This window comes from Diadema antillarum, unplaced genomic scaffold (assembly GCF_040938485.1).
Source record: "Diadema antillarum isolate AM-2024a unplaced genomic scaffold, OU_Dant_1.0 seq00001007_RagTag, whole genome shotgun sequence".
NCBI lineage: Eukaryota > Metazoa > Echinodermata > Echinoidea > Diadematoida > Diadematidae > Diadema > Diadema antillarum.
In genome coordinates this window covers 159,056-185,315 of record NW_027271844.1, presented here as the reverse complement: position 1 = coordinate 185,315, position 26,260 = coordinate 159,056, and the positions used below count along the sequence as shown (strand labels likewise).

The following is a 26,260-nucleotide window of genomic DNA, read 5'->3' as shown; positions in this document are numbered from 1 at the left end:
TCCTGCAAGTTTTATCCAAATGTGTCAAAAATTTTGCACACAGACAAACAAACATTCAAACAAACCAACAAATTACCAAACAAACCAACGCTGATGAAAACATATCACCCCCTTCCTTTATAGTGGAGGTAAAAAGAAATGAGGAGGAAATTCTGAAGAAGAATTTGAAGAAGACAAGGAAGAGAAAAAAGAAGAGACTGAGAAGAACAAGTTAGAAGGAAAAGAAAGAAAACTAGGATGCCTAAAGGGGGAAAAAGGAATGATGAAGGTCAGAATTATAACAATGATTGCATTTGAGATAGCTATTAATAGAGAAGTGCAAATCTCTGTATAGAACATAAAATTACCGCATTAAAAAAAAAAAAATGTGACCTTCCTACAAGTGTCTAAATGTGATTTAATGACCTACTTGTACTATTCAATTTTTCAAATCCCTGATAAAATCTAACCTTACAGACAACAATTATCATCATGAATTCTTGGCACGCCAAGCGTAGGAGAAATCAGCCACGTACCTGACGGTATCGTTCATGGCGGCGAGGTTCGTCAGAGCCATGAGGGCCTCAAAGTTCTGGAGGCCCGTCCTCTCAATGTGAAGGAGAGCTATCAGAGGTCGGACCACCTCCAAATGCTGTGTGGGAGGGAGTGGGGGTGGACATGAAGCATGAGGGGAGAAGAGGTGAAATAAATGTTAGGGACAGCACAAAAGCTGAGTCATGCATAACAAATTCTAAAAATGTTGTCTTCAGTCCCACCCATTGGAGATGCTGTATACACCAGACACTCTGTGAGCATATTCTGCAAATCTGGACTTGTGAGATAAGTTCACAAGTAGTGGAAATCACTATCTAGAAGCACAATGAGGGTATAAGGAATTAGAAACAGAAGTGCTTTCACTTCCAAAAAAAAAGTTTGCCACTTTTCACCTTCAAAATGAGGTACATTTACATTCTGTAACTGGAGGCAATAATTTTGTATATTTTCATTTTGAACTATGAAATATATTGTGCCATATACAGTAATATCTTGACTGCTGATCTAATGAATCACTGTACGACTACTGTAAAAGTGGAAATTTTCACGGTGTTGAAATTTTCGCGCATTTCGCACAACCAGAAGCTAGCGCAAAAATATAGGCACGTGGATATCTTTGCGTGCCATATGTTCCCGGAGTTGGTGTCTTGATTCCACGGAATTAAAAACACGTGAAACTCTTCTTACCTGGCCAAGCGCAAAAAACTAGTCACGCGAAAATATCCACTTTTACAGTATCAGCAACATATGATCCAACATCAATTAGCAGAGTGCGTACTCTCAATACACCATGTGCAATTGCCCCGTAATATGCACAGTGAGGCACGCAAGTAGGCTTGCCCATCATGGTGGACAGCACTCCCTGCTAGCCTACTATTGGCCAAGGAGCAGCCAAATTAAGGAGTGCAGACTCACACAAAAGTTCAAAATTTCAAGTACGCAATGTACAACTGTGCGCTCAGTGCACAGAGCACCCGCAGTCTGCCATTACAAAATAGGGCACTTCTATATATACGTCTCTTCATAATCACAGAAATTTTATACCACTGTCAAAAAAGGAATTACAATGGGACCCTCCACACAATGACTTCAAAAATAGTCAATCAATCCAAATATAATTGCAGGGTATGAAACTATAAATCATTACCCACGTTTTGCAGAAAACCCCCATTCGATTTGCTTCTGTGATCAAAGAGAAATGAGGATCTTTGTAGAGCAAGCCAGGAATCTCTTCCCTCCAAGTTCTGTCCAATGTGTTCACACATTACTATGCAGTTCCAAGAACATCCAAGTGCCAACCTTGTAAGAAACAGACCCATGACATGCTTTACAACATTCCATATTTCTCTGTGACCACTTCACCAAACTGAATTGGATTTTCTGCAAAATGTAGGAAAGATGTTATATGCTTAGACTCTGAAGCAGCATTCAACAGTTTGATCATATTGAAAGTTATCAATGCCAGGGAATAATTTTCCTGGTATTGCATCGCAATTTGCTACGCATTGTTACACAACTGCTACACAAACTAACTTTTGTGTAGCAGTTTTCTTCCATAGAAGTGTACATGATACCATTTGAAATATTGTTCATCAGCTGAAATCGCTAATCAAATTTGAGTTTGAAAATTATTCCTTGAATGCAGTAATCCAATTGCAGTTTTTTGTTTTTTGTTTGTTTGTTTTTTTTGTTTTGTTTTTTTTTCGGGTGGGGGACATCCGGTATAGTTGGCCACATATGGGCAGTGAGCATATAACCTCTTCGGTACCATCCAAGCTCAAGTGGAATTCTCACACTCACCCTCTGTCCTGGGAAGGCTATTTCTGGGTTCATGGTGATCCCAATCTTGGCGAGGGCCTGGGCAGCCCTGGTCTTGCCTTCCAGGGTTCCCTCGTTGGCCAGAGGGACCAGCGCCTTGGCCCCGCCTTGTTGGACCATGAGCCCTCTGTGTTCCGTGTCCTCTACCAAGGCCAGGTAGACCCTGACAGAACACATACAGCAGAGGAAAATGTCAAATTGAAGTCAAATTTAACTACAATGAAATTAACTCTTTATGTGCCATGGTGTAAACCCCCTGTGTGCCACATTATTCTGAGACACCAACGTAGTCCTGCTTTGGGAAAACATTCTGTTTTTTCAAATCCATGTAACTTTAGCAGATTTGTTGTTACCCTCGACATGTAGTGGGCAAAGTTGTACAGAAAATGTCTAACTTTACTTTGGTGTTAATTGCATTGACAAATCTATGATTATTTTCTTTCAAAAGAACAGTAGCTGCATTGTTGTAGAGGCATGACTTTTGCACACAAAGCATTGACAGAAACTAGGAATTTACTTTCAAATCCCGTAAGGAACACCGGGTGATATTTAATCACTAAATAAAATGCAAGCTACGTGTAACAGAAACTGACCCGCGAGAAATGCTTTCATTGTACTGTGGCATTTGGCGATTTATTGATTGGTTTGGGCAGATTTGTGCATTTGAGCAGAATATGCGAAGTTGGCACGCCGATGACTGAGTCGGGCGTGCGAACGGGGCACATAAAGAGTTAATGAAAGTACAGTCTAACTTGTCTATAGCGACCACCTGCCATATGCGACATCTAAACAGAATCCCCCAAGTGAAATTCCATGTCAACGACCCTGTCTAGAGTGGCCACCTATCTACAATGGCCACTTTTTTTCTTCTCCCTTGGGTGGCCACTATATATAGACAGATTTGAGAGTAATGCTGATGATGATAACAATGATAGTGATGGTGATAAGTGAAGTCATAAATGGCCCTTCCATAGTCTGCAAATCTCAAAATGGCCAACAAAATCATCATATTTCATTCACGAACAGAAAGCCCCTTTCCATGCACATCTATACATACAACATCATCCCCCCCCCCAAAAAAAAAAGAAATTAAAAAAAAAAAATATATATATATATATATATATACATATATATATTATTTCAAAACCTTCATATTGCCTTACAGATTAAGTTAAAAGTTTCAACTCTTGCTACATGTATTTCTAACTTCAAGCAACACATTCAGAAGAAGTTTGAAAAGATTTTAATAGAAACATTTCGGGGAGGGCTCGAAGAGTTTAAAATGTCACAATTCGTTCCAAGACCAAGGGCTTACCTGCTTAGCAGCTCTCGACTGTTTTCACTCTCCGTCTTTGACAGAGACACAAGAGCGGGAACAATGCCAGCTTTAAGAAGCTTCTTCATTCTCGCATCCAAATATTTCTTGTCATCCTGGAAACAGCAAACATTGAAAATATTGCAACAGGTCAAAATGGTTCTATGACATTTGCTCCTGCCACAATGCAGCTCCCATGAAATATCTGCACTCTATTAAAGCAAAACACACATTCCACCCACTAACATAACCCTAACCCTAATCCTTATCCTCACATCAACCTAAACTTGAAACCCTATCACAATTCTAATGCTAACCCTAAGTCCTTGGAGAAAACAAGACCGAGGCAACTGTCACAGGAGCAAATCAAATGTTGTGTCACTTGTCAAAAAAATATTTGAAGTTTATGGAGACTTTGAATAGCTCAATAAATAGCTACTACAATTTGGTTGTTGTTGTTGTTGTTGTTGTTGTTGTTGTTGTTGTTGTTGTTGTTGTTGTTGTTGTTGTTGTTGTTGTTGTTGTTGTTGTTGTTGTTGTTGTTGTTGTTGTTGTTGTTGTTGTTGTTGTTGTTGTTGTTGTTGATGTTGTTGTTTTTCCTAAACATTGATTCATCCCAGGGTAATAATGTTAGTGACTCCTGGAAACAGTGCAATTTTGGAATCAGTTGCATGTATTCCACTGTTCTGTGCAAGCCACTTTTAGTTTCACTCTTTCTAGTCATGACATTTACTAAAAATTCCATTTCCTACAGGCTCTTTACTGACTTTATTCAACAACTTGTCATAAATTTCCATTTTTACATTATGATGATGCCAAGAAACAATTCAAAAGTGTCTACATTCTTAAAAACTAATTTAATGCAAATGATTAAAATGCTCAAATATTATTACCTTACTTGGCAAAGTATCAAATGTGCTATTGGGGTAGATGCATTGCAGTGACAGTATAAAACAATATCAACGAAAAAGGATTTTATAACCCCCGCTAAGGTCAAATGCCTTTCTTGATACGAGGTTGACACATTTGTCATCAAAGTCTCCCAAACCCATGAAATAAGCACTGTTTACCCAGCTGATAATTACTGAAAAAAACCCAACACATTTTCGCATGCATAAATTTTATCGCAAATCTTGCAAGGAAACAAAGATTTGCAAAAGAAAATGCATGTGAAAGTGTTTGTCCAGACAATGCATTGAATGCCAGTGGCGATTCATGAAAGCTTCATGCTGCAAAGAAGGCCATCGGCTCCAATTCGCTAAAGTTCCATGCAGCAAAATGTTTCCTCTTTTACATTATCACTGCTTTCTGTGGCAAGCGCCATAAAGCTATGTGCTGTGGCATAGTGGATAAGACTCCCACCTCCCAATCGGAGGACCCGAGTTCGAATCCCACCCAGAGCTTACGTCCTTGGACAAGATGCTTTTACCCACTTTGTCCCCCTCGACCCAAGTGTATAAATGTGTACCTGTCAATGCTACGGTAATAATAATAGCAGGGCCCTCTGGTAGATCAGTGGCAACACTGAAGAGGCTACCCTGGGTAAATAAGACCTTATTATCATTATCATTATTATCATTATTATCATTATTATTATCATTATCATTATTATTAGAGAAAGATAGACGTTACCTTTGGATGGTCCTCAGGTATGTGCTGCTTGGCATAGCGTGCCAATTCTACGAGCTGGGGGTCCGGCTTCTCCTTGTCGTAGCTGTTCGTCAGGTTGACAAAGGTGGAGACCACACCATACAACACCGTCTTGTCCGCTGTCTGATACATACATGGGCAGGTTTGGGTTCAAAGGTCACATCAGAGAACTGCAGCAGCATGCATTTGTATGTCACCAACATTATCATGAAATAAATCACTCAACCATACAATTGTAATTGAAGAATGATATAATTTTTACGTCAAATCTCCACTCCAGTAAGTTTACTGCACAGGTCACATCGTCAGCTTAAATAAATTATTGAAGTTGTTGTTCATCATCATCTATTACGTTGTCTCTCATTGTCATTGTCATGGTACACCTACATCTTTATGTGCACATAAATATAAGCACATCTCTATATTGACAACCAATTAGCAAAGTACAGCGTAGTGGCACTCAATTGCATACTATTCTACTTGTCATTATATTTCAACACTAACAAAGAACGACTTAGCAGATGGCAGGAGCATTCATCTGCACACAGTTAAAATATAATAAACATTATATCTCAAAACCACATGAACAGTTTTAAAGGACAGTGCATAAAATACATAGCCCTGAATGTCATGGAATCAAAATGTATTGGATGTGAATACGCAGCATGAAATCATTTTGCATCACAGCCACATCGCACATTGTCTTAACTGTCACAACACTTTAAGAATACCTTGCTGTGTTCAGTAAATTCAATAGCACATTTAATACAACCAGCATTTTAATCGCAATCAACTAATAATTTAGTAGGTACAAATACAACTATTAACACTGGTGGCAGAGTATATACGAAGTGAAAATTCACTTCATTATTCTAGTTACAAGACATTTTAGGGAAATGAAAATGACAAGGCTCACCTTTGCAAGTTCAACAAGTGCTACCAGGGCTTCCGAGTCATTTACAATGGCTTCCTTGACATCAGCGTCGAGGGAGAGGTACGCTAGGCCCTCTGCTGCCCACTTCTTCAGGTCATGATCCTTTTGGGCATTGACCAAAAAACTACAAAGCAGAGAGAGAGAGATAGAAAGGTAAAGAGAGGATAGCATGAAAGCAGAATCAACCCCAGTACAAAAAAATATTACAATAGGATGTTCGCATTGATAACTTCCAATATCATTAGGCAGTCTAAATGCTACTTCAGGGTCTTAAAACATAACATCTTAGCTATATTTTGCAAAAGTCCCCATTCATAAAGTGGTCACAGAGAAATGTGGAACATTGTAAAGCATGTCATGAGTCTGATTCTTCCAAGTTTAGCACTTGGATGCTCTTGGAACTGCATAATGTGTGAACACAATGGATAGAACTTGGAGGGAAGGGATCCCTGACATGCTCTACAAATCTCCTCATTTCTCTTTGACCACTGAAGCAAATCAGACGGGGTTTTCTGTAAGATGTGGGCAATATGTTATAGTTTCATACCCTGAAATTGTATTTGAATTGTTTCAATATACTTAAAATTATCCTTGCAGCAGGGTCACGTTGTAATTTTGGGGGGACATACGGTATACATGTGGATTGTGTGAATGCAGCAATATTAGTAGAACACAACATATCGGTGAAAGCTTGAGGAAATTTGGATGCTCTGTTCAAAAGCTATTAATCTTAAAAGTGCTGGTGCCGCCATCGCTGGATGAGATGACTACACCAGTTTGTGACATCACTGCAGAACAAAGGAATAAAGAAAATGTAAAAGAGAATTCATATTTTCAATATTTTCACTTTTCTATAATACAGAAAAAGTAATTGACTCTTATACCTGTTTCAGAAATAAAGTTCTATTCTAACGGGGGGGGGGGGGTCAAATTGACCCCCACCCCCTCGACATTTCCCGCCACGATTCCGCAACGCGCAAAGATTTTGCCGCAGCGTTTCATGACTCTTTTCATTGAAGTCTCCCGCATATTTTGAGACCAAATTTGCGATGTCCGGGTACACCATTCTGAAGTTACGCAATGTTCTGCATATGCATGTCAACCCCAAAACAGCTCAAATTCATGATTTTGTGTGCAAATCCAATGCAAATTGTGTTTTTTGTTTAATTGATATAAATTACATTATTTCAACTTTTAACCATTGAAATTAATCAATTCTAATGTAGATCAGCTTGGAAAAGTGCCTGCAACAAATTTTGGCAAAAAAAACAATAGAAAACAAAAGGTCGAAAAAACAAGAAATACATAAGAAATTAACAAAACAATACAAAACAAAAGAAACTGATTTTGATTGCGCTATTCTTTTATGAGAAAATTGTTTGATATGTCTTGAGGAACTCTGACACAAAAATTTAGCAATCCTTCAATCTTTTTAATGGAGTTATAGGTGAAAATATGATTTTCATGCGTAAATTTGCATAATTAATTTATTAAAAAATATAGAATCAAATCTTTTCTATTGTATGACCACATAATCTTGTCGTTGACATCCGGTTCTATATACAGGCAAAATTTTGCGGCGATCGCGCAATCGGCGGCCGAGATCTGAAGGAGGGGTCAAATTGACCCCCCCCCCCCCCCCCAGTAAAAACTTGGTCTCAAATAGCCCAGTTAGAATAGGGTTAAAAGAAATGTGTCCTTTTCATAAAAATAAATTTTGAGGAATGCTTTCTATATGTCCTTTATATCATTGTCACAGTGATGTGACAGACTCTTGTAGTCTTCTTTAATATCTAGTGATGGTGGCATCAAGACTTCACAAATTCATGAATTTTGTACGATTTTCCTCCAACTTTGCCGATGTATTCTACTATAAATATTCCTGCATTAATTCACTCCACGTTAATTTCAGAAATCTTCTCTTTAATATTATAACTGGAATACTTCCCAGGGAGTTTGAGTAAAAGCCTACCATAATGGAAGACCAGCTCACAATACAAACCAAAGATAAACAATTCAACTCACCCTCTCACCTCCTTGGCGAGATTCAGTGTCGATCCGTCCGCAAACGACTTCAGGCTGTAATCCGTTCCGCCGGCGGACCCCAGCTTGCAGAGACCGACCAGCGCCCTCACCTTGATGTGTTCGTTGCCAGACTTGTAGAGTTCCTTTAGGATGGTCACGCTGTTCTGTAAGATTCCGGTGCAGTGCTCTTTTTTGCCCGCAGCATGGACGATAGCTTCCAGGGCTATTTTCTAGGGTGGAAAAGAAAAACAAACAAATCCTTGGCGGTCGTCCAAACCATCATATCCTCCGATTCTCCATTTTACATTCCATTTTACATTCCGTTTTACATAATGTGAAATTTTCAGTTTCTAACTTGATGTAATTATCTCTTTTATAGAGTCATATCATTTCAGTTTGTTCATTTCCCCATAGGTGCATAGTGTCCCCTCCTATATACGACAGTTCGGATGACCGCAAACACAGTCCAAACAGTCAACGAACCGTCGTATATCAGGCGCATTGACTTTGCATGTAATCTTTTCATATACAATGGTTCGTTGACCGCAAGTACAGTGCGCATGGTCAACAAAACTGTCGTATACGTGGTAATCGACAACGGTCTTTGCAAACCGAAAAAACGGACATGTAGATCTCTTGCAATTTCTCGAATAATTCCTAACATTATAATTTGACAAATACATCACACGTTCGACTAAGAATCATATTATTACGTATTACAAAAATAATTGCAAACGCCAAACATAAAAGTGAAGCAATCATGATCAAAAAAATGCGTAAACTTTAAACGCAATTATCTCCAAATGTTATTCTTACGTGAAAATTGCATCTACGACGGTTCGGATGACCGCCGACGAAATGATACAAAATGAAAATGAAAAGTCCAAATTTGCAACAACAAAAAAAAAATAAGACTCGCTAAATATTTGGCATCTACAGTCATTCTAGTATGTTACTCTTTGAGAAGGAGGAGAGGTTATGTCACCGTCATCGCACTTCCAAATCTCACCTGATGGAGGACGTCGTGGCTGGCCGCCATGGCAATCATGACCTGAAGCACACCCTCACGGCTCAGGAGCTTGTTGCCGACCTCCGTCGGACCCTGGATGAGTGACGAGATGGCGGTCAGGACCTCCATGTTGGACTCCATGGTATTCACGTTGAATTTTTCACTGGGGATATCAAACAAAATTAACAGGAATAATGTTGGATTTTTTTAGCAGTATTTACATTGAATGAATACTGCAGATATTAAAAAAAAAAAAAATCATCAGGAATCGCATTAAACTTAAAGGTATTAACATTGAATTTTTCACTGGAATATCAAAATAAAAAAATCATCAGGAATCATACTGGACTTAGTGGCATTCAAATTGAATTATTCATTGGGGATATCAAACAAAATCATCAGGAATCCTGTTGGACTCAACAGTGTTCATTTTCAACTTTAACTGGAAAATTATAAAGATGCAAAGCTGTGCTCTTGTCATGTAAAACTTCAAAAAGTCATTTACTGAAGGAATGATACGTCAAAAACTGTAATGGAAACAATGTAATGTAAACTATCTGTGTGTCAGATGGAATGAATATATGACAGAATTCTTTTCTATTGCATTAACTTTTGTGTAGGCAAAGATTAAGACAAACAAATCAGACCATAGCAGGAGCAAAATCTCAATGGCAAATACTTGAAAGGAATTGTGGTTCACTATTTCATAATGCAAAGCAACATTGGTATTATGCAAGTCAGAGCCATAAATATTGATCTAAGTTGGAATAATCTTAAGTCCCAACATGGACTTACAGTAAGGCTATAAGGTTCCATGACATTTGCTCGTGGAACAATTGCTCTCGATCATGAGACATCTACACACTAAGCCAAACATAAAACCTACCCACAGACATAGCCCTAAACCTAACCCTAATCCTCACATGAAACAAAATCCAAAACCCTATCAAACCCTAACCCTCACCTGAAGTCCTTGGAGAAAATCAGATTGGAGCAATTGTCACAGGAGTAAATGTTGTGTAACGATACACAAACCTAGTTTGACACCTGAAATAAGTATCATTTAGATTTTTTTTAAATGACGGAAGCTACACTTTACAATTACTCTCTCTCTCTCTCTGTATCACCTCTCTACTCACCTGACAAATTTGTCTGCTAAATCCTGGAAGTACGCCCTCTGTTTGTCCCCCCGCATCTCACAATAGAGCTTGTCGAGGGCGACAGACGCATGCATCTGCGTGTTTGGAGTCACTGGAAGACGCTTGAGTGCAGGAACCTGACCAGCCACTGTCAACAGCTTGTGCAGACCTAGTTTAGCGGACGATCAAAATCATATGTACTGTACACTAAGACGTGAAGATCTTCGTTTGATTATATTCAAATTTGGATTTTCATAATAAATACAAGTAGAATAATATCAAAGTACATCTCACTTTTAATCTAAGATTTGGGATATCAACTGAGCACAAAAAGAAAGACTAATGGTTTCAAACAAGAATCGCTCATTTGAATATCTATCCAGCAAAATTTTACTGAAACATGGGGCACTTGCAGAAGAAAGAGCCATGTGAGGGTAATTTCTGTTGGGTTTTATTTTAGGACGTGTTGAATTTTTACCTCCATTTGTGAGAAAAGCCATTGCTCTCCCTGCTCCCTCCTTCTTGGGAATGAACTTGATGATCATGTCGATGACGGCATCGCGGCCATAGCCTGACACCGACGAACTCGTCAGGAGACCCAGGAAGAACATGAGGAGACCTTTGAACTCTTGCGAAGAATCTGTCATGTTGAATACAGAGGAGAGACATTTTAATTACCCTCGAAAAAGGTTGACATATATTTTCTGGGCTTCGGCCATAAAGGCAGACTTTCCAACCTTTCTGACTAAAAAATAGCGATGATTTGGCTCCGAAGCAGGAAACAGCATTTCAGATAGAAGTGTGTAGTAAAATTATCAGGGAGAATAACAAATTCTAATTGAAAGAAGAGCTGGGAATGGTCGAAATTTATTCTGGTTCTTTCCTCCAAATTTAGAATGGTTGGGTTGTCTGTAGAGGTCTTTTTTCAGGGACACAAAAGTAATATTGCATTCTCTGAATTGAAAACTTGGAGTTTTCAGCACCTGTGGATTTGATGACAGCAAATCTTAAATTCATCACAGATGAGTACTTTCCCATAGTCACTTAAGACTAATTCATAATGAAAACTTAGCATATCAATAAAAGGTAAACTGATCATTTTTTTTTCTTTGGGAAAAAAAGGATAATTAATCATTGAAAATATGACAGTATGCATTACATACTTATATTTTCATTTATGACTATTTGTGAGGACAAGTAAATGCAAGAGTCTGCAGGGATTATTGTTCATTTTACATCATGAAAATTTCATACTGAAAGTGGAACACGATGACAAATGAATTTTTTTTTTTAGACTAGACAGAGCCGGCAAAAATTTAGAACAGAGATTTGATACATGAGAAAGGCGAGAAATCAGCATGTTTGATATAGGGTCAATAGCACTAAAACAAAACCCATATTACCATGAAACGAACAGCATTATAACATTTGCACAGATGAAAAAAATGTACCACTTAGTTAAGTTAATGCAGATACATTCACTTTTTTTCCTCTCATACTTTCCTCCAAGCCCTGTGTTGTTGATATAATTTCATAACTGTTTCTTTCAGTTGCAGAATTACCAAAACCTCTTCGCTGATAAATTCATTACTGAATCTTAAATTGGCTACGTTTTTAAGAGATTTTTCATTTTAGTTTCTCTCTCAAAATGCCAATAAAAATTTAAAAATCCTGTAAACTTTGTACATTCTACTTTTCTTAATATCAACTTTTCTATCTTTGTGTTCAGTCAATTTTTACTCTGGTTTTCTCCGATAAAACATATGCCATAAGATTTAGGGGTGCCAATTTAAAGCTTATTTCTGGGGCGAAATTCCCCCAGTACTCCATGGGCTAAAGGGTAGCATGCCAAGGACCAGGACCGAGACAAACAGTACCTGGTACTAGAGCAGCATCACTGTTCCTGGCCTGGTTCTTGTCTGGAACCAGCATGGCCTGGATGGCGGTCAGCAGGATTCCGGCCGCAGCGCAAGTGATTGCTTCGGAGTTCACCGCGAAGTACTCGGCCAGGGTCGGGAGGGTGAGTTCCCTAATAACTGCCATGGCCTAATGGAAGAGAGAAGACAAGGAAAACTGTCAGGTGTACCAGTAGCTAAGTTGTGTAGGTGCTAGTAGTGTGTGTGCATATGTGTGTTGTCTGTTTGCCTGCTTAAATTCTTATTCCATCAACTTAACTCAGCTTTATTGAGCTAACAAATCACTAAAATGACAAGAAAAAAGCAATAAGAAACCAACAAATTTCATCAATTTTGACTTAAAATCCAGCCCTGTCACTATAATCATTCTTATTTAACACTTTACACGCATGTATGTACTTAAAAGTGCATACAATGTGTAAAAAAGAGGGCTAAGCGTTTCGAGAGATATACACTTTATACAAATTAGACCTATGTGGCAACATACCTCAAAAATCGGTTTATCAGGCAATTGTCCAATATTTCATTAAATAATCTCATATAGCATACACCTATGTCTTCAGTCACAACTTTAATCACTCACAGAATTGCTGATTGAGTTGCAACTTGATAAATATAACACTTACGACCTACAATTATTGTATATGGCATAATATGGATTAATTTGCAAAACCTCAAAACGGTGTCAATCCATGCAGTACCACATTTATGACCTTTGACCTCACCCGCGCTTTGTGGCCATTGCACAGACAGGACATGACCCTCAGTCCGGCCAGTTTCAGCTCCGTGTCGTCGGACTTGATGAGCAGCTTCATGCGATCCACTCCCCTCTCGGCAAAGATCCTCTCGGCTCCGGCCGGTTCCCTGGCGAGGACGATCAGATTATTGGCAGCCTGAAAAAAAAAAAAAAAAGGCACAATTACCAAAACAAGCTATGAATGCTTTTGTTTGTTTTGTTTGTTTGTTCATATCCATCTGAGAAGATGGCTGGATAGCTCATATTCAGCTATACTAGCTGGTCTTCCATGGGTCCAGTTGGATGTGAGTTCACTGGTTCAAACACCCTGCTCTTTATAGTCGGGTTCCTTATGTAATTTCGCCAGATTTTTTTGGAGAGTATCAAAATTATACATTTTTGGAAAGGTTTTTGCATAAACAATCAGGAAAACAATGTTTCCATTTGCGCCGAAATCTATTTGGCAGCCATCTTGGATTTTTCCAAAATGGCCACCGCAAAACACGTTTTCTTCAATAAATCGGCTTCTAAATAACCCAGAAATTTGATTTTGACAGCAAAACTACCATTTTCAGGGCCAAGAAATCCAATGGTAGCAAAATGGATAAGCTAAATTTAACAATAACCTCACATAACTGACATTTTCAATTTTATCAATTGTTTTACAAGTGACCAGGCATAAACATTGCAATAGGTTAGTGTCCACGGCTGTGGGACCAATATGCTCATCATAAGAGAAATGGATTTAATGTCTTAGGTATCTAAGAAGAATTCCAATGGCAGAGGAAACTGCATTGAAAAAAAAAAATCAGATTCAACTCTGAACTTGCCTGACTGACATTTCCTATTTAATTGTCTGTATTAAGTAATCAAATATAAATGTTCCACTACTCCAAATAGGTCGAGGCGTTTTAGGCTGTACTAAAACTGCTCCCCCCCCCCCCCAATTCTTGGCCATCAGTAGCATCATCGCGAAGTAATTTGGCATGCATGACACCAGTAATCTACACGAATGTGTCATTAGATTTTTTGAAACAATACATTTTCAGTCTTTGATTATTAATTAATTATGCAAATTAATCCCACAAATAATATTTAGTCTAATTAGATAATTGAGAGTCCACGTTTTGGTTCGTATATTTGTTGTAGCATATTCAACAATTGTACATCATAACAAATTTCTGTAAGTCATTTCATTTCAAATGTATTTTATTATTTTTTTATTTTCTTATATAATTTATATTTTGTTTTTGCATTTTGTTTTTCTTTTTATTGCAAATTGACACTGACCATTTTTCTAAAGTAATCAGCATAAAATTAATAATCAAGATGATTAATTGTATCGGGTTTGTGTCTAATCAAAGAACAAGCATGATCCTCCTGACAGAATTGGTTTAATCTCTGCGGCAGCCAGCTTTCTTTCCATCTCATCTCAATCATTGTCATCGTCAGTTTAATTTTTGGTCTGAATGCCCTCATTATTTTGACACTCGCTGTACAGAAACAGAATGGTTTAAAAATCTTTGCTGTAGATTCAACCATAAACTGACATGTTCTATTTCATTAACTGTTCTACAAGTAATCAGACTTAAATGTCCACTTTTGTAGTTAGTGTCCATTACAAACCAATATACCCCTAATGACAAATATAGGTTTATTCTTTGAAGCAACAACTTTCTCCTCATTAATCATAATCTCCATTATCGCCACCCTTCAGTCCATACATTAATTGTGCTTGCTTGTTCTCGTCATTGTGACACTCAGTGCCGCACCAGCAAAGACATCGAGGGGAAACAAATAATAAGCTATAATCAATCATAAACTCTCACCTGAATTACTGTTTTCCGATTCATTGATTATTGTACAAATCCTGCGTAAATGTTCCACCGAGGAGAAAACATGCTCTTCATGATAGAAATTATTTTAATCTTAGAGAAAACCATTTTTTTCATATCAAAAAGAAATCCAATGGTAAAAGCTGATAGCCATACTGCAGAGGATCAGGCTGATAGCCATACTGCAGAGGATCAAACTGAGAATCCTGCAGAGCAATGCTGGTTGGTCCTTTCACTCTGGATTGGATATGGACTCTTAGGATAATGATGTCTCACAGCTCCAAGGGTGGGAGGTTGCTTGTCAATTTCTCCCCTATGCTTGCAGAAGAGATGCCATCACAGTTCCGAGATAGTCCCGATGTAGATGCATTTGGGTTAGTAAGCTGCACAGACAAAGCTTGTTAGAGTAGCCAGCAATCCAATTTCAGTCCCGTCGTCCCCTGTGAAAAGCATCTACAGAGAATTGATTACATCTCTTCTGCCTTCATATAAACTTGCAGCCAGGTTGCTATCCTTATCATATGCCAGTGTTGTCAGCACCAGTGAACGCATAGAAGATTGGCCCTATGGCTCTCCAAAGTTCTATATCCATAGCTCAGAGGACATGAATATGGACGTGTTCAACAGAATGAGCTCCAAGTTTGCTATTAATAAACACCAGTGACTATTATTGCTTTGACTTTCAGGACACAAACAGTGTGCAAGAATCTTCAGTTAATTGATTGAGGCACACTTAATCAAAAGAAGATGGGAAGAAGAAGAAGAAGGAGGAGGAGGAGGATATTCTGTGTCTGTAGAGAAGAAAACCTCTGCATTTGATGAGTTTCGCTGTAATGCTAGGACAGCATGGAAGATCAACAGTGTGTCTACCTTTTCATAATTCTTATCCTAGAAAATAAGTCTTTAGTTGCTCCTGGTATGCACTGAAGAAGAGATGATGACATGTTGATGTGTTGTACTGTAGTACCCCAGAGTCTTGAAGCAAGATGGTTGGTCAGGTCATTATTTGACTTGCTTTGTGAAAGGAATCTGCTGGTTGGAATATTTTGTGTCATCTCTGACCTGGTACTGGGTTGATCAGCATATCTGGTTGTAGAGACAAAGCATAGGATTGCTTCGACTTTATGGAGGTAATTCATCATTGCCTTGAATATTGCATTTTAATATTTGTTTTTGTTCCTCACATTCTTCGAAAGCCGTGATTTATCACTTTGCTCAAAGCCTCAAGTATAGAGTGGTGTTTGCTTCTTTTGCTTCGTTTCAGCTTCAACTTGGTCTGTTGCCTTCAGACAGACCTCTTTCAGTTGTAGGATTTCCTTGAACTTTTCCAGCGCCATTTCATAGACGAGCACCCTATAAAGTGTGCATTTCGGGATGTGCCTTATTGTTGCAGACCTAGAAATATGAACTTCTATAATACAGAAGATGATGCTGAGATATATCGTAACCCAGCATCATCAATGCCAAGAGGCACCAATAGCGCATTCAGTAGCAAAGACAACATGAAGTTCTCCCAGTCATGGGACAACTGGGCATTTCAGGTTATGTCTGGCATCCAGCATTTGAACCACGCTGTCATAAAGAACAATATCAAAATATGACTGTAGGGTGCTGTTCAAGAGTCAGATTTCTCAGTTGACTTGCTTGAATGATCACAGTCTGCAGGGTTGAACACTCATTTGCCACCTCTAGGAGTATTGGTATGGCTCCTGCCTGTGTCAGTGGCTTGCTTTCAGACATGTTTGAATCGCTCAGCCTGGTACAATGTATATTGATTGATGTTTCCTCTACTTCCATGAAGTTGCAACAATCAATCTGTAGTTCTTTCAGCTGGTAGCATTCTGAGAAGCCTTTACATCAGGTAACATGTTGGTCTCCTCTCTTTGCAAGTTGTGGTCTTGACTTGACAAAATGTAGTATATCTACATGGTGTGGAGTGGTAGATAGACTCTAGGCTATGCCAATCGATGAGGATGGTGCAACCTGTTCTCCAGTAAACTCTGCCTTCAGCATGTTCAGGTTGTTATGCCATTAATCGTGCCATAGGTGGTTCCTTTCTCATCAGCAGTGTCCTCTGACAAGTCTGTGTAATCTATGTTGTGAAGAACGCAAGGCACCCTTGAAGAATGGTGTTACATACAGACCATGGAACATTCTGGTGATTTGTACAAAACCATTGGCAAAGCGCTGTTCCAATTAACAGAATACAGCGATAAGACACAAGATCTACGCAGGTGTATGTAAACCATATGTTCTGAGGAGATCCATCAGCATTGATGTTATTATCCCTCTTGTCACACCACACCCCTTTGGTCTGTCCCAAACACGAAAGAAAACTTTTACGCAGTGATTCCTACATAACACTTTAGCGACTTATATCACAAGTTGCCCCAACATCACCATAAATTCAGCTCAGTGCTACCTGCCTACAACATCTCATGGCATTCAAATCAAAGACAAACTTAACCTTAACTAGGCCGCGACGTTTCATTACTTTTTTTTTTCAAGTCTCCCGCATCTTTTGACACCAAATTTGCGATGCCCGGGCACGTGGTTCCGAAGTTGCGAATAAATATGTATGTGCATGTCAGACCGAAAATTGCTCAAAAACGTGAATTTGTGTACAATTTCAATGCAAAATGTGCTTTCAGGCAAATTTCATAAAAGCATGATTATTTTGGGGTTTCATTGATTAAAATCAATTAATTATATGTTTTCTTGTTCGGAACAATGTCGCGGACAAGTTTCATCGAAAAAACAACGAAAAACATAAAGTTGAAAAAACAATGAAATACGTAAGAAATTAAAAAAAACAATAAAATATTTAAGAAATTTCTCCTGATGGCACATTTTTTTGTTTTATATTTGCTCAAGACAATAAAAAGCATATTTACACAAAAATGTGCCCATTTTGAGCTTTATTTAGTAATTTATACCAAATTATCTGATTTCATGCACTGATATTACGTAATCTGTTCAAAATTAGTAAGTTTTTGCAAAAACTGCTATAGGAAATGTTTCAACACACATGAAACTAGGATCATTGGAATCTCTGACCCTGAAAATGGTAGTTTAGCTGTCAAAATAAAAGCCCTATGTCAATTAGAAGTCGAGATATATTAACAAAAATATTGTTTATGGCGGCCATTTTGTAAAATCCAAGATGGCGGCCATAAAAAGTTCGGTGCAAATGGAAACATTGTTTTTCTGATTGCTTATACTATAACGATTCCAAAAATGTATAGTTTTCATACTCTCCACAAAAATCCGACGAAAGTTAAAATTGTAACATAAGGAACCCGACTATTACAATGAATGAATGAAGCTGGATCTTTTAAGTGCATGAGTTGTGACTCTCTCACACATGGGACCTCCATCTTATGTCTTATCCGAGGGACAGAGTGTCTGGCCTCTTACTAGAGGGGACACAACATTGCTCAGTGAGACTTGTGTATCAAACCCAAGCCACTTGGGTGGAAGGCAGACGCGCTACCGACTGAGATAACTCATCGCCCTGTGTACAAGGAAAACAAAAGAGGGCATGCATGAACAAGATGCAGGGCTGCTGCCAACCATCACATGGAATAACAGCAGTAGTGTGGCTGCCCTGCCCTGGCTAGCATTTCATAGCAACAATTCACGTGTACAAACATTTTCACACATCTCTAATCAAAATACACGAAAAAGTTGTAACATTCAAACAACTCAACATTCAGCAGCACAAAGTTATTGCCACAGTGGGGTTTACACAATGAACCTTCATTAATGACCAACATTTTGAGCATCTAGATTGCAAAACTGCAAATTTCGTGATCATAAGAAATAATATCTCTGTCTCACTTACCAATCTCTATATGAATCAATATGACTTTTCCATACAATATTCCTGGAATAAACATTTCCATGAGATCCAAGTTTGCATTTCCTTACATTCATTGAAAAAAAAATATCAATCTTAATTACTTAAATTCAAAGTGAGCCTTTAACAACATCAAGCTAGAATCAGAGGGTAAGCACTATTTGGGCACCCGTCCCGCTTCATCATGAATATTCATCATCTACATGTATCCGTAATACCGTGGAAATACATGATTTTTACATTTCCCGGCAAAACGTTTTAACATCCCGCGTTGATGTAATTTTTCGAGATTTTTATATTTCCCGGCAATACGTTTTTACATTCTATGGCACGTATCCAGCGTTCTGCCATTTACTAGTACAGTATCTTACTGCCTGATGAATATTCATGATGAAGCGGGACGGGTGCCCAAATAGTGCTTACCGAATCAGAGCATACTTGTCTTCACTTTTCTGGATCTGTAGATGGGTCATTGAGGGCAGCAAACATACAATATTCCTGGAATAAACATTTCCATGAGATCCGAGTGTGCATTTCCTACATTCACTGAAAAAAAATTATATCTATCTTGATTACTCAAATTCAAGGTGATTAACAACATCAGGCTACCAATGGAGCATACCTGTCTTCGCTTTTCCGCATCTGTAGACGGGTCATTGAGGGCAGCAAACATCTGTTCCACTTTGCTGTTTGTTGACGACATGCTCTTCATCTGGAGAGAAACAAATTTACAGTCATTAAACCAACATGGGTTCACTGTTGTATCTGTGTGCAGGGTCATGGACCGACAAGCTTGGAAAAATAAATAAAAAATAAATGACTGAATGAATGTCAATTATGTATTATTAGCTTATAGAATGGCTGTATATTTATCTTTAGAAATTCAAATCATGTGTGTAGAAAAAATTGAAAGATATATAAATGATACATGGCATTTGTCAATATAGAGAACTATGAGGAAAAAAAAAACAATAGTCGGTAAATCACTTTTCACAAAAATAAACACTTGTGTACTTGTGGTCTACATGAATTACGTCCTAGCACTTGCATAGTACTTGGATAACGGAATACAATTACACTAATGGAAAAAGTACTCCAAAATAAAATTTTTCATCCATCTATACCGAAAAGCAAGATATTTTCGTGGCATGACATTTTTGCAAAGTGTCACGGGCATTCAATGCATGTAGTATAGACAAGAACTTTTGCATGCATTTTAATTTCGCGAATAACTTTTGCGTGCATTTTAATTTCGCGAATCTTGGCTCTCTCGAAATTGCGCAATTAAAGTGCAAGCAAACATTTCAGGTTTTACAGTAGGCCTACATTGTACATAACTGTTTGGTGTTGGCAGAAAATGGGATGAAAGGTTTAACACACCTCTTTTTTGTCATGAAAAATAGCAAAAGAATATTCCTATTAGACAGACAAAGTTGACAAAGATAGTTTTGTTTTATTCTGAATTGCACATTTCTTTATGTGAATGGCACAAATCTAATTCAAATCAATTCACTTTAAATTTAGTTATGTTCAACTTCCCCACTCCTCAATGTTGTTTATTTCTATTGTGTCTCTACAGTTCCAAAGTGTGATGTCATAATCATTCGTCCATCGCCATGGAAACTGGTTTGCACCAACCTCATCTGGTCCAAGTGTTTATGCAGGTAACTGGTTCCAACCCAAGCTATCCTGGGTACATGACAAAATGACTGTGACATCATCATTTTGGTACTCCACTAAAGCCAAATGCTCTCTGCTCACCTTTTCTTTGAGAAAGGCATTCATCCTTCCCAGCATGCCCTGCACTGCCTTGTTGTTAGGATCAAGGTGGTTGAGTTTCATCGCGTCTTTGAAGGCCTCCTCCACTCTGCCCATTGCCTCGAGTGCCTGGCACTTCCTGAACAAGGCCTTGAAGTCCGACGGAGTCAGGTCCAGTGCTATGAGAGAGATAAATAAATTACTCTATTTTAGGCCAAATTCACAAGTTTTTTATTTTCGCAAATTTCACAGGTCAGGTGCTATTTACAAATTTCAAAACACAGGGGAAAAAAATTACAGTGTAGTTCTGATCGTGACTTGAATGTGATGTGCAAACATCATTTCTCCATTCTGTACTGTACTCCACAATCGCAAATCTAACCACTAGTGATATTGTCCGGAAGTCATTATTCACAAAGAATTATACTTGCTATATATGGCTAATATACATTGTAGTATATGGCATTATATTTTGGATCAAAAATTTGTCTTCCATTGATTGGTTAAAAGAGCTTCATGTGATTATAGGTATTTTGAACTATTTTAGAGTGTTGGTGTGTTTGACACTCCATGAAGTACTATTTGCAAAATGACGTCACTTTTATGACGACATTTTGCAAATAGTATACTATTTGCAAAATGATGTCACAATCACCCTTCTTTAAAATCAAGTGTATACCCGTCCGCGTGCGGTCCCCGAATTCTAGTGTTCAAGTTTGCAGCGGCCATACGAGCGCTTGGATACATGCGACGGGCAACTCTGGCGGTGCCACGGCTACTACGTTTTTCAATTTCCGATCTCTCGCACTGTTGCGTATTGTAGGCGCTGCGCTGCCATTGCAGTGCGGCTAAGCCTATATAATGATTTTCACTTTTTATTCAAATTTTTGATCCAAAATATAAAACAAATATACTTTCAAGGCCAAGTATATTTGTATACCATTTCTTTTACCTCCAACATACAAAACCCCTACGTAGGCACTAATGAAGGGTGCAGTATTCACATTTAGATCCCTTATACATTATGGAGGTGTAATATTTCACAAATTGGGACTTGTAAACACAATTATTACAGAATTGGTTGGATTCATGATCTAGAACCACTGTACAGAGAGTATAATGAATAAGTGTAGATTCCCTTTTAGAAGAGATGGTAAAACCATTACAAAATATATGCCACATACTGTAATAGTAAACAGACACATCAAATGGATAAAAGGCTAATATCAGAAAGAAATATATTTCAATGACAGTGATGTCAGGTAATCAATAGAACACTGACATTGTAACATCCCTGGGGCGACAAAGCCTTCAATCTCAAAATTATGAATTTTCAAAGGAGCAAAAAAAGGCCTTTTTTTCTGCAAAATATCAACACTGTTGATATCAATTAAAGCAGAAACGTTGTTTTTGTTTAAATTACATGTTCTGTTTTAAAACTCACATCAGTATTTTTCATATTCAAAATTTAGTAAGGAGGATTTTCGATACATGCAAATAGAGATGCTGACGAGGTGTTGTCATGAAAGGGATAACAGGTACCGGTACGAAGGAATACAATAGCGAGAGAGTGATATTACAAAATACAGCATGCTCATGTCAATGAGTAATAAAGTCTAGTGAAAAATCCCATCAACCCTTATAAATGGTGCTTTTTTTGCCAAGTTACATGTAGGTACATATGTCTGGAAGCAAATTTTTAATGAATAAAGATTACCTAATCCCCCTAATCCCTATTATGTCACCATGGTCAGGGGCGGATCCAGGAATTCCGTAAAGAGGGAGCGCGTTTACAAAATTAAAGGGGGGGCGCACGCACCCCTCCCCCCATTTTTTTCTTTTTATTTCTTTTGTTTCAACAAAAAATAAAGGGGGGGGGGGGTGCGCCGGTTGCGGTCCTCCCTGGATCCGCCCCTGATGGTCTTCCTGTCGGACTGAGGTACATTGCTACACCTGAGCGGGCTCGCTCGTCTACACCTAGATCAAGTATGGCAGGATTACTACATGCTGATGATGAGGGGGGGAAAATGGCACATTAAGCTGGGTGCCTGAGCACATGAAGAGCTACTGTAAAACACAATATTTTCACGGCATGAAATTTTTACGAATTGGAGCCGATGGCCTTTTTTGTGGCATGAAATTTTCGCGAGTTGCTTCAAACATTCAATGCATACAGTGTAGACTGTAACTATCCCGTGATATATCAATGTACAATGCCAACAAGCATTTAAAGGAGACCTCCGGATGATTTTCAGATTTGCATTTGAACAACGATAAATTACCTATACTGAGTAAAGAGTTTCAGAATTTATAGTGATTGGGAAGAGTAATAAGAATGTTTTCAAAATTCATAACAAATTGCAATGAACAAGGATGATGACATGGCAGCCTTGCCATAAAAATGCATGAGTGGGGGCTCAAGGTACTACATGATATGAGATTATGAAAATCGTCTGGAATGCTCCTTTAACCCATTGAGGACGAGTCCCCTTTAATCCGTTGAGGACGAGACCCGAGTATACTCGAGCAAGTGTCTATGGGAACCGCATGCTGTAACAAAATCAGCCCATCTTCAATGGGTTAATATCCAAGGTGCGGAGATGGTTATAAAAGGGGTAGACTGTCAAAACTTTATACCTGCAGTCGCATCCTGCGCTGCCTGGTCGTACTGTTCCAGCTTGAGGTGGCAGGCCGACCGGTTCTTGTAGAAGACGGACCGGTCCTTGTCGTCCAGGTCCTGGCCCAGATTCAGCGCCTGGGTGTAGGCCACGATGGCCTCCTCATACTTCTCCTCCTTGTAGAACTGGTTCCCTTCCTCCTTGTACCGCAGAGATCCTTGTTGCTGGTTGTGGTGGGCAACACAGGCACAATGGTTGCAAGTTGTGAGTAGGAGTAATGTTGGCATCATTACTCGATTGTAGGCCTAATTATCTCAATCATCATCATCAAAATTACTTGATTGTAACTATCATAACTGTCCTCAGCACATTCAGTAGGTAGCAATACAAAGAACATGGTTGGAATATGCAACACTGGTAAAGCGGTACGGTGCACTCCCCTTATAATGAACATGGTTATAACGAAAATCCAGACTTTACAAGGAACTAAATATGCAGGCTGCAACATTACAGGCTCTTTGTTTTGTATTGTTTATTAGTTATGTATATGACGAAATTTCTATATGTCGAAAGAAAACTGCCTGTCCCAAGGACTTCTTTATAACAGGAGTTCACTGTACTACACTGTATGAGTACTTATCAAATTTGTTAGAAAATTTGTTGTCATCATAATCAACTCAAGGAACATACACTGTAGGTGGTGGTTGCAGCAACAGAAACACAATAGTGTGCTATCATCTACACATCATCACATGTGCAAAGGTTCTATTTACCACAATTTTGGCATTTCATAACACTTGGTGTGGATTTGGCTGTGCATATATCTTTAGTTGCAGATTTTAGGGGTAAAGGAGAAAAAATGAATTTTATCCAACTAAATTAATGTCTTCCTGGCTGCATGGCATTAACAAATAACTTGACATGAAAAGCATATTTTGGTTGTCTTCAATTAAGGTCTGGGGCACATCATAACACAATTGTAATTCTAATTCCTTCCAATACTCATCATCTCCCCTTTCATGTTAACATATAAATATCAATCAACCAGGCATCATTGGTTTTGTTTAGAGTCTAGATGTTGTTAATACAGGTTATTTTCTTCTGGAATGACAGCAATGTTTGTTGTGAACTACAGATGTACCAGTAACAAATTCCCAAATTTAATCTTAAGTTTTCAGATATTCTCTTTCCTTCAGAACATCTGTTTGTAGACCTCTGTAGATGTTTCTCAATAGGTACAATGATAACAAATAGAGAAAGACTATTGCTCTGTTACCAATAAAGTGATTAACGAGTCATACCTCCATATAATAAACATAGGGTTCTAGTTCTACACATTGTTTCAATAGGAATCATACTTTCTAAGTAGGTACAGTGTACAGGTCTATTATCTTTTGATTAAAAAAAAAAAAAAAAAATAGGCCTAGAGGTCTATACTATATTACACTTGTAATGTACACATGTCTGCAACAATCAACAGCAAAATCTTTAATTCTTCATCACTGACTGAATAACCCCCTGTGCATAATACGATAATATTTCTTTGTCTCGGTATGGTCAAGACTTGCTCAACTCTCGCAAGGTAATCCCTTGCTGTGTAAATAACTGAGCTGAGCAAGTGCCAAGATAACAACATCCCCTACACGCCGCGTTGTTTACACACACAACGATCACGAACGTCGCGCACCACCATACCACACCATGTGTGTGTATAATATGGTGTGGACATATACACGTAAATGGAATGCGAGGAATGTCGTTGTGCCTTCTCGATGCTTCCACAGCAATTTTGCAATATATCCATGCAATCACCGCTACAAACAACCTATAAACAATATAAAAACCAGACATATTGTCTTGTCATTAACAATAGCTACATGTAGTGCATGTATTTAGCAGAAGTCATTTCTGACAACAAAATAGAGACGCACATCACCCATCATTCACGAACAGCAGAGCACGATGATACCAGCGCGGCGGAATCATGAGCTCACATGTGCCGGAAAGTCCCGGCGTAATTACCGATGCCCTTCGAAGCAGAGATTTGGGAGGAGTACCGATTTTGCAAATGAAATACTCATACACAAATACCCCTACGCTCTTTATTCTTTCACTAATACGAGTTTATATATATTTGATTTCATTCCTCTCCACGCAAAGCTTCTTATAACAAGATAATCATGACATCTCGCGTTAGAAAATCTTACCTTCTCTTCAGCCATTGTAAACGCAGCTTTGGCCACACACACACTGTTTGTGTGCACTTCCGGATGCCCCGGCGGCGGGTACCTGTACGTGTGCTATCCATTGGCCATTGGTTTGTATTCGACACAACACACGGCGACTCACGAGTAGGCTGCAACCTCGTTTCCACAAATCGCATACTACTACACGGATGTACATGTACTTGGTACATGTAGGCCTACTGGAGTATCGTTTCATGTTCATGTACTAAGTATTTTTGACTGTACAATATCAGGGTACAGTGTAACATTATTCTCTATACTAGGGTGTAGGTGTAGGGATGAGAGTGTTGGGGATCGATTTTTCGAGCGATCGAAATTGAGCCCAGATTATAATACCAAAAAAAAAAAAAAAGATGGAGATGGACGGACTATTAGATGACTGTTAGATTAGTGTGGTTTTTTTTTGTTTGTTTTTTTTTTTCAAATGATCACTTCCAATCAGATGAAATAAGAAACATCAATTCACTTCGGTATTAATGTACAAACATAAAAGAGAACAATTCTTTTTCGAACATGAATGAAATAATAATACATTTTCATGTTTCAATATAGCATATAAAATGGCAATAATAAAGCAATTAGGCTACCAAAGGGAGAAAAAAAGAAATATGATGGGCACTTGATAGGGGTCTATCATATCTAAAACAAAAACCCATCCTAGAACAACTCTACCTAGCTAACCTAACTACATATCCCAATCATATACTACTATAAAGTACCCCCCCAAAAAAAAAACAACAACAACAACAACAAACAAACAAACAAACAAACAAAATCAAACGTAAAAAGCCAACCCCGCTCATACACAATTGACTATCCTTCCCTTCCCACACTGCAAAAGGTCCGGTGTTAAATAGTGAACACAGAG

At 38.4% G+C, this 26,260-nt stretch overlaps 1 protein-coding gene across 1 annotated transcript in view; it reads right to left on the bottom strand.

Moving 5' to 3' along the window:
* Positions 1 to 25,383, bottom strand: part of LOC139742577 (protein unc-45 homolog B-like) — a 53,989-nt gene extending 28,606 nt beyond the window's left edge. Inside the window, exons 1-15 of the mRNA XM_071653108.1 lie at positions 25,354 to 25,383; positions 23,166 to 23,370; positions 20,532 to 20,707; positions 19,393 to 19,482; positions 13,066 to 13,233; positions 12,302 to 12,470; positions 10,903 to 11,064; positions 10,425 to 10,593; positions 9,286 to 9,448; positions 8,277 to 8,506; positions 6,234 to 6,375; positions 5,300 to 5,440; positions 3,668 to 3,783; positions 2,335 to 2,515; positions 516 to 631 (exon numbers count right to left, since the gene is read on the bottom strand). Of these exons, the coding sequence (XP_071509209.1) occupies positions 516 to 631; positions 2,335 to 2,515; positions 3,668 to 3,783; positions 5,300 to 5,440; positions 6,234 to 6,375; positions 8,277 to 8,506; positions 9,286 to 9,448; positions 10,425 to 10,593; positions 10,903 to 11,064; positions 12,302 to 12,470; positions 13,066 to 13,233; positions 19,393 to 19,482; positions 20,532 to 20,707; positions 23,166 to 23,370; positions 25,354 to 25,368 (2,243 nt within the window). The 5' untranslated portion in view covers positions 25,369 to 25,383. The remainder of the gene's footprint in view (positions 1 to 515; positions 632 to 2,334; positions 2,516 to 3,667; positions 3,784 to 5,299; positions 5,441 to 6,233; positions 6,376 to 8,276; positions 8,507 to 9,285; positions 9,449 to 10,424; positions 10,594 to 10,902; positions 11,065 to 12,301; positions 12,471 to 13,065; positions 13,234 to 19,392; positions 19,483 to 20,531; positions 20,708 to 23,165; positions 23,371 to 25,353) is intronic.
* Positions 25,384 to 26,260: the final 877 nt, after the last annotated feature.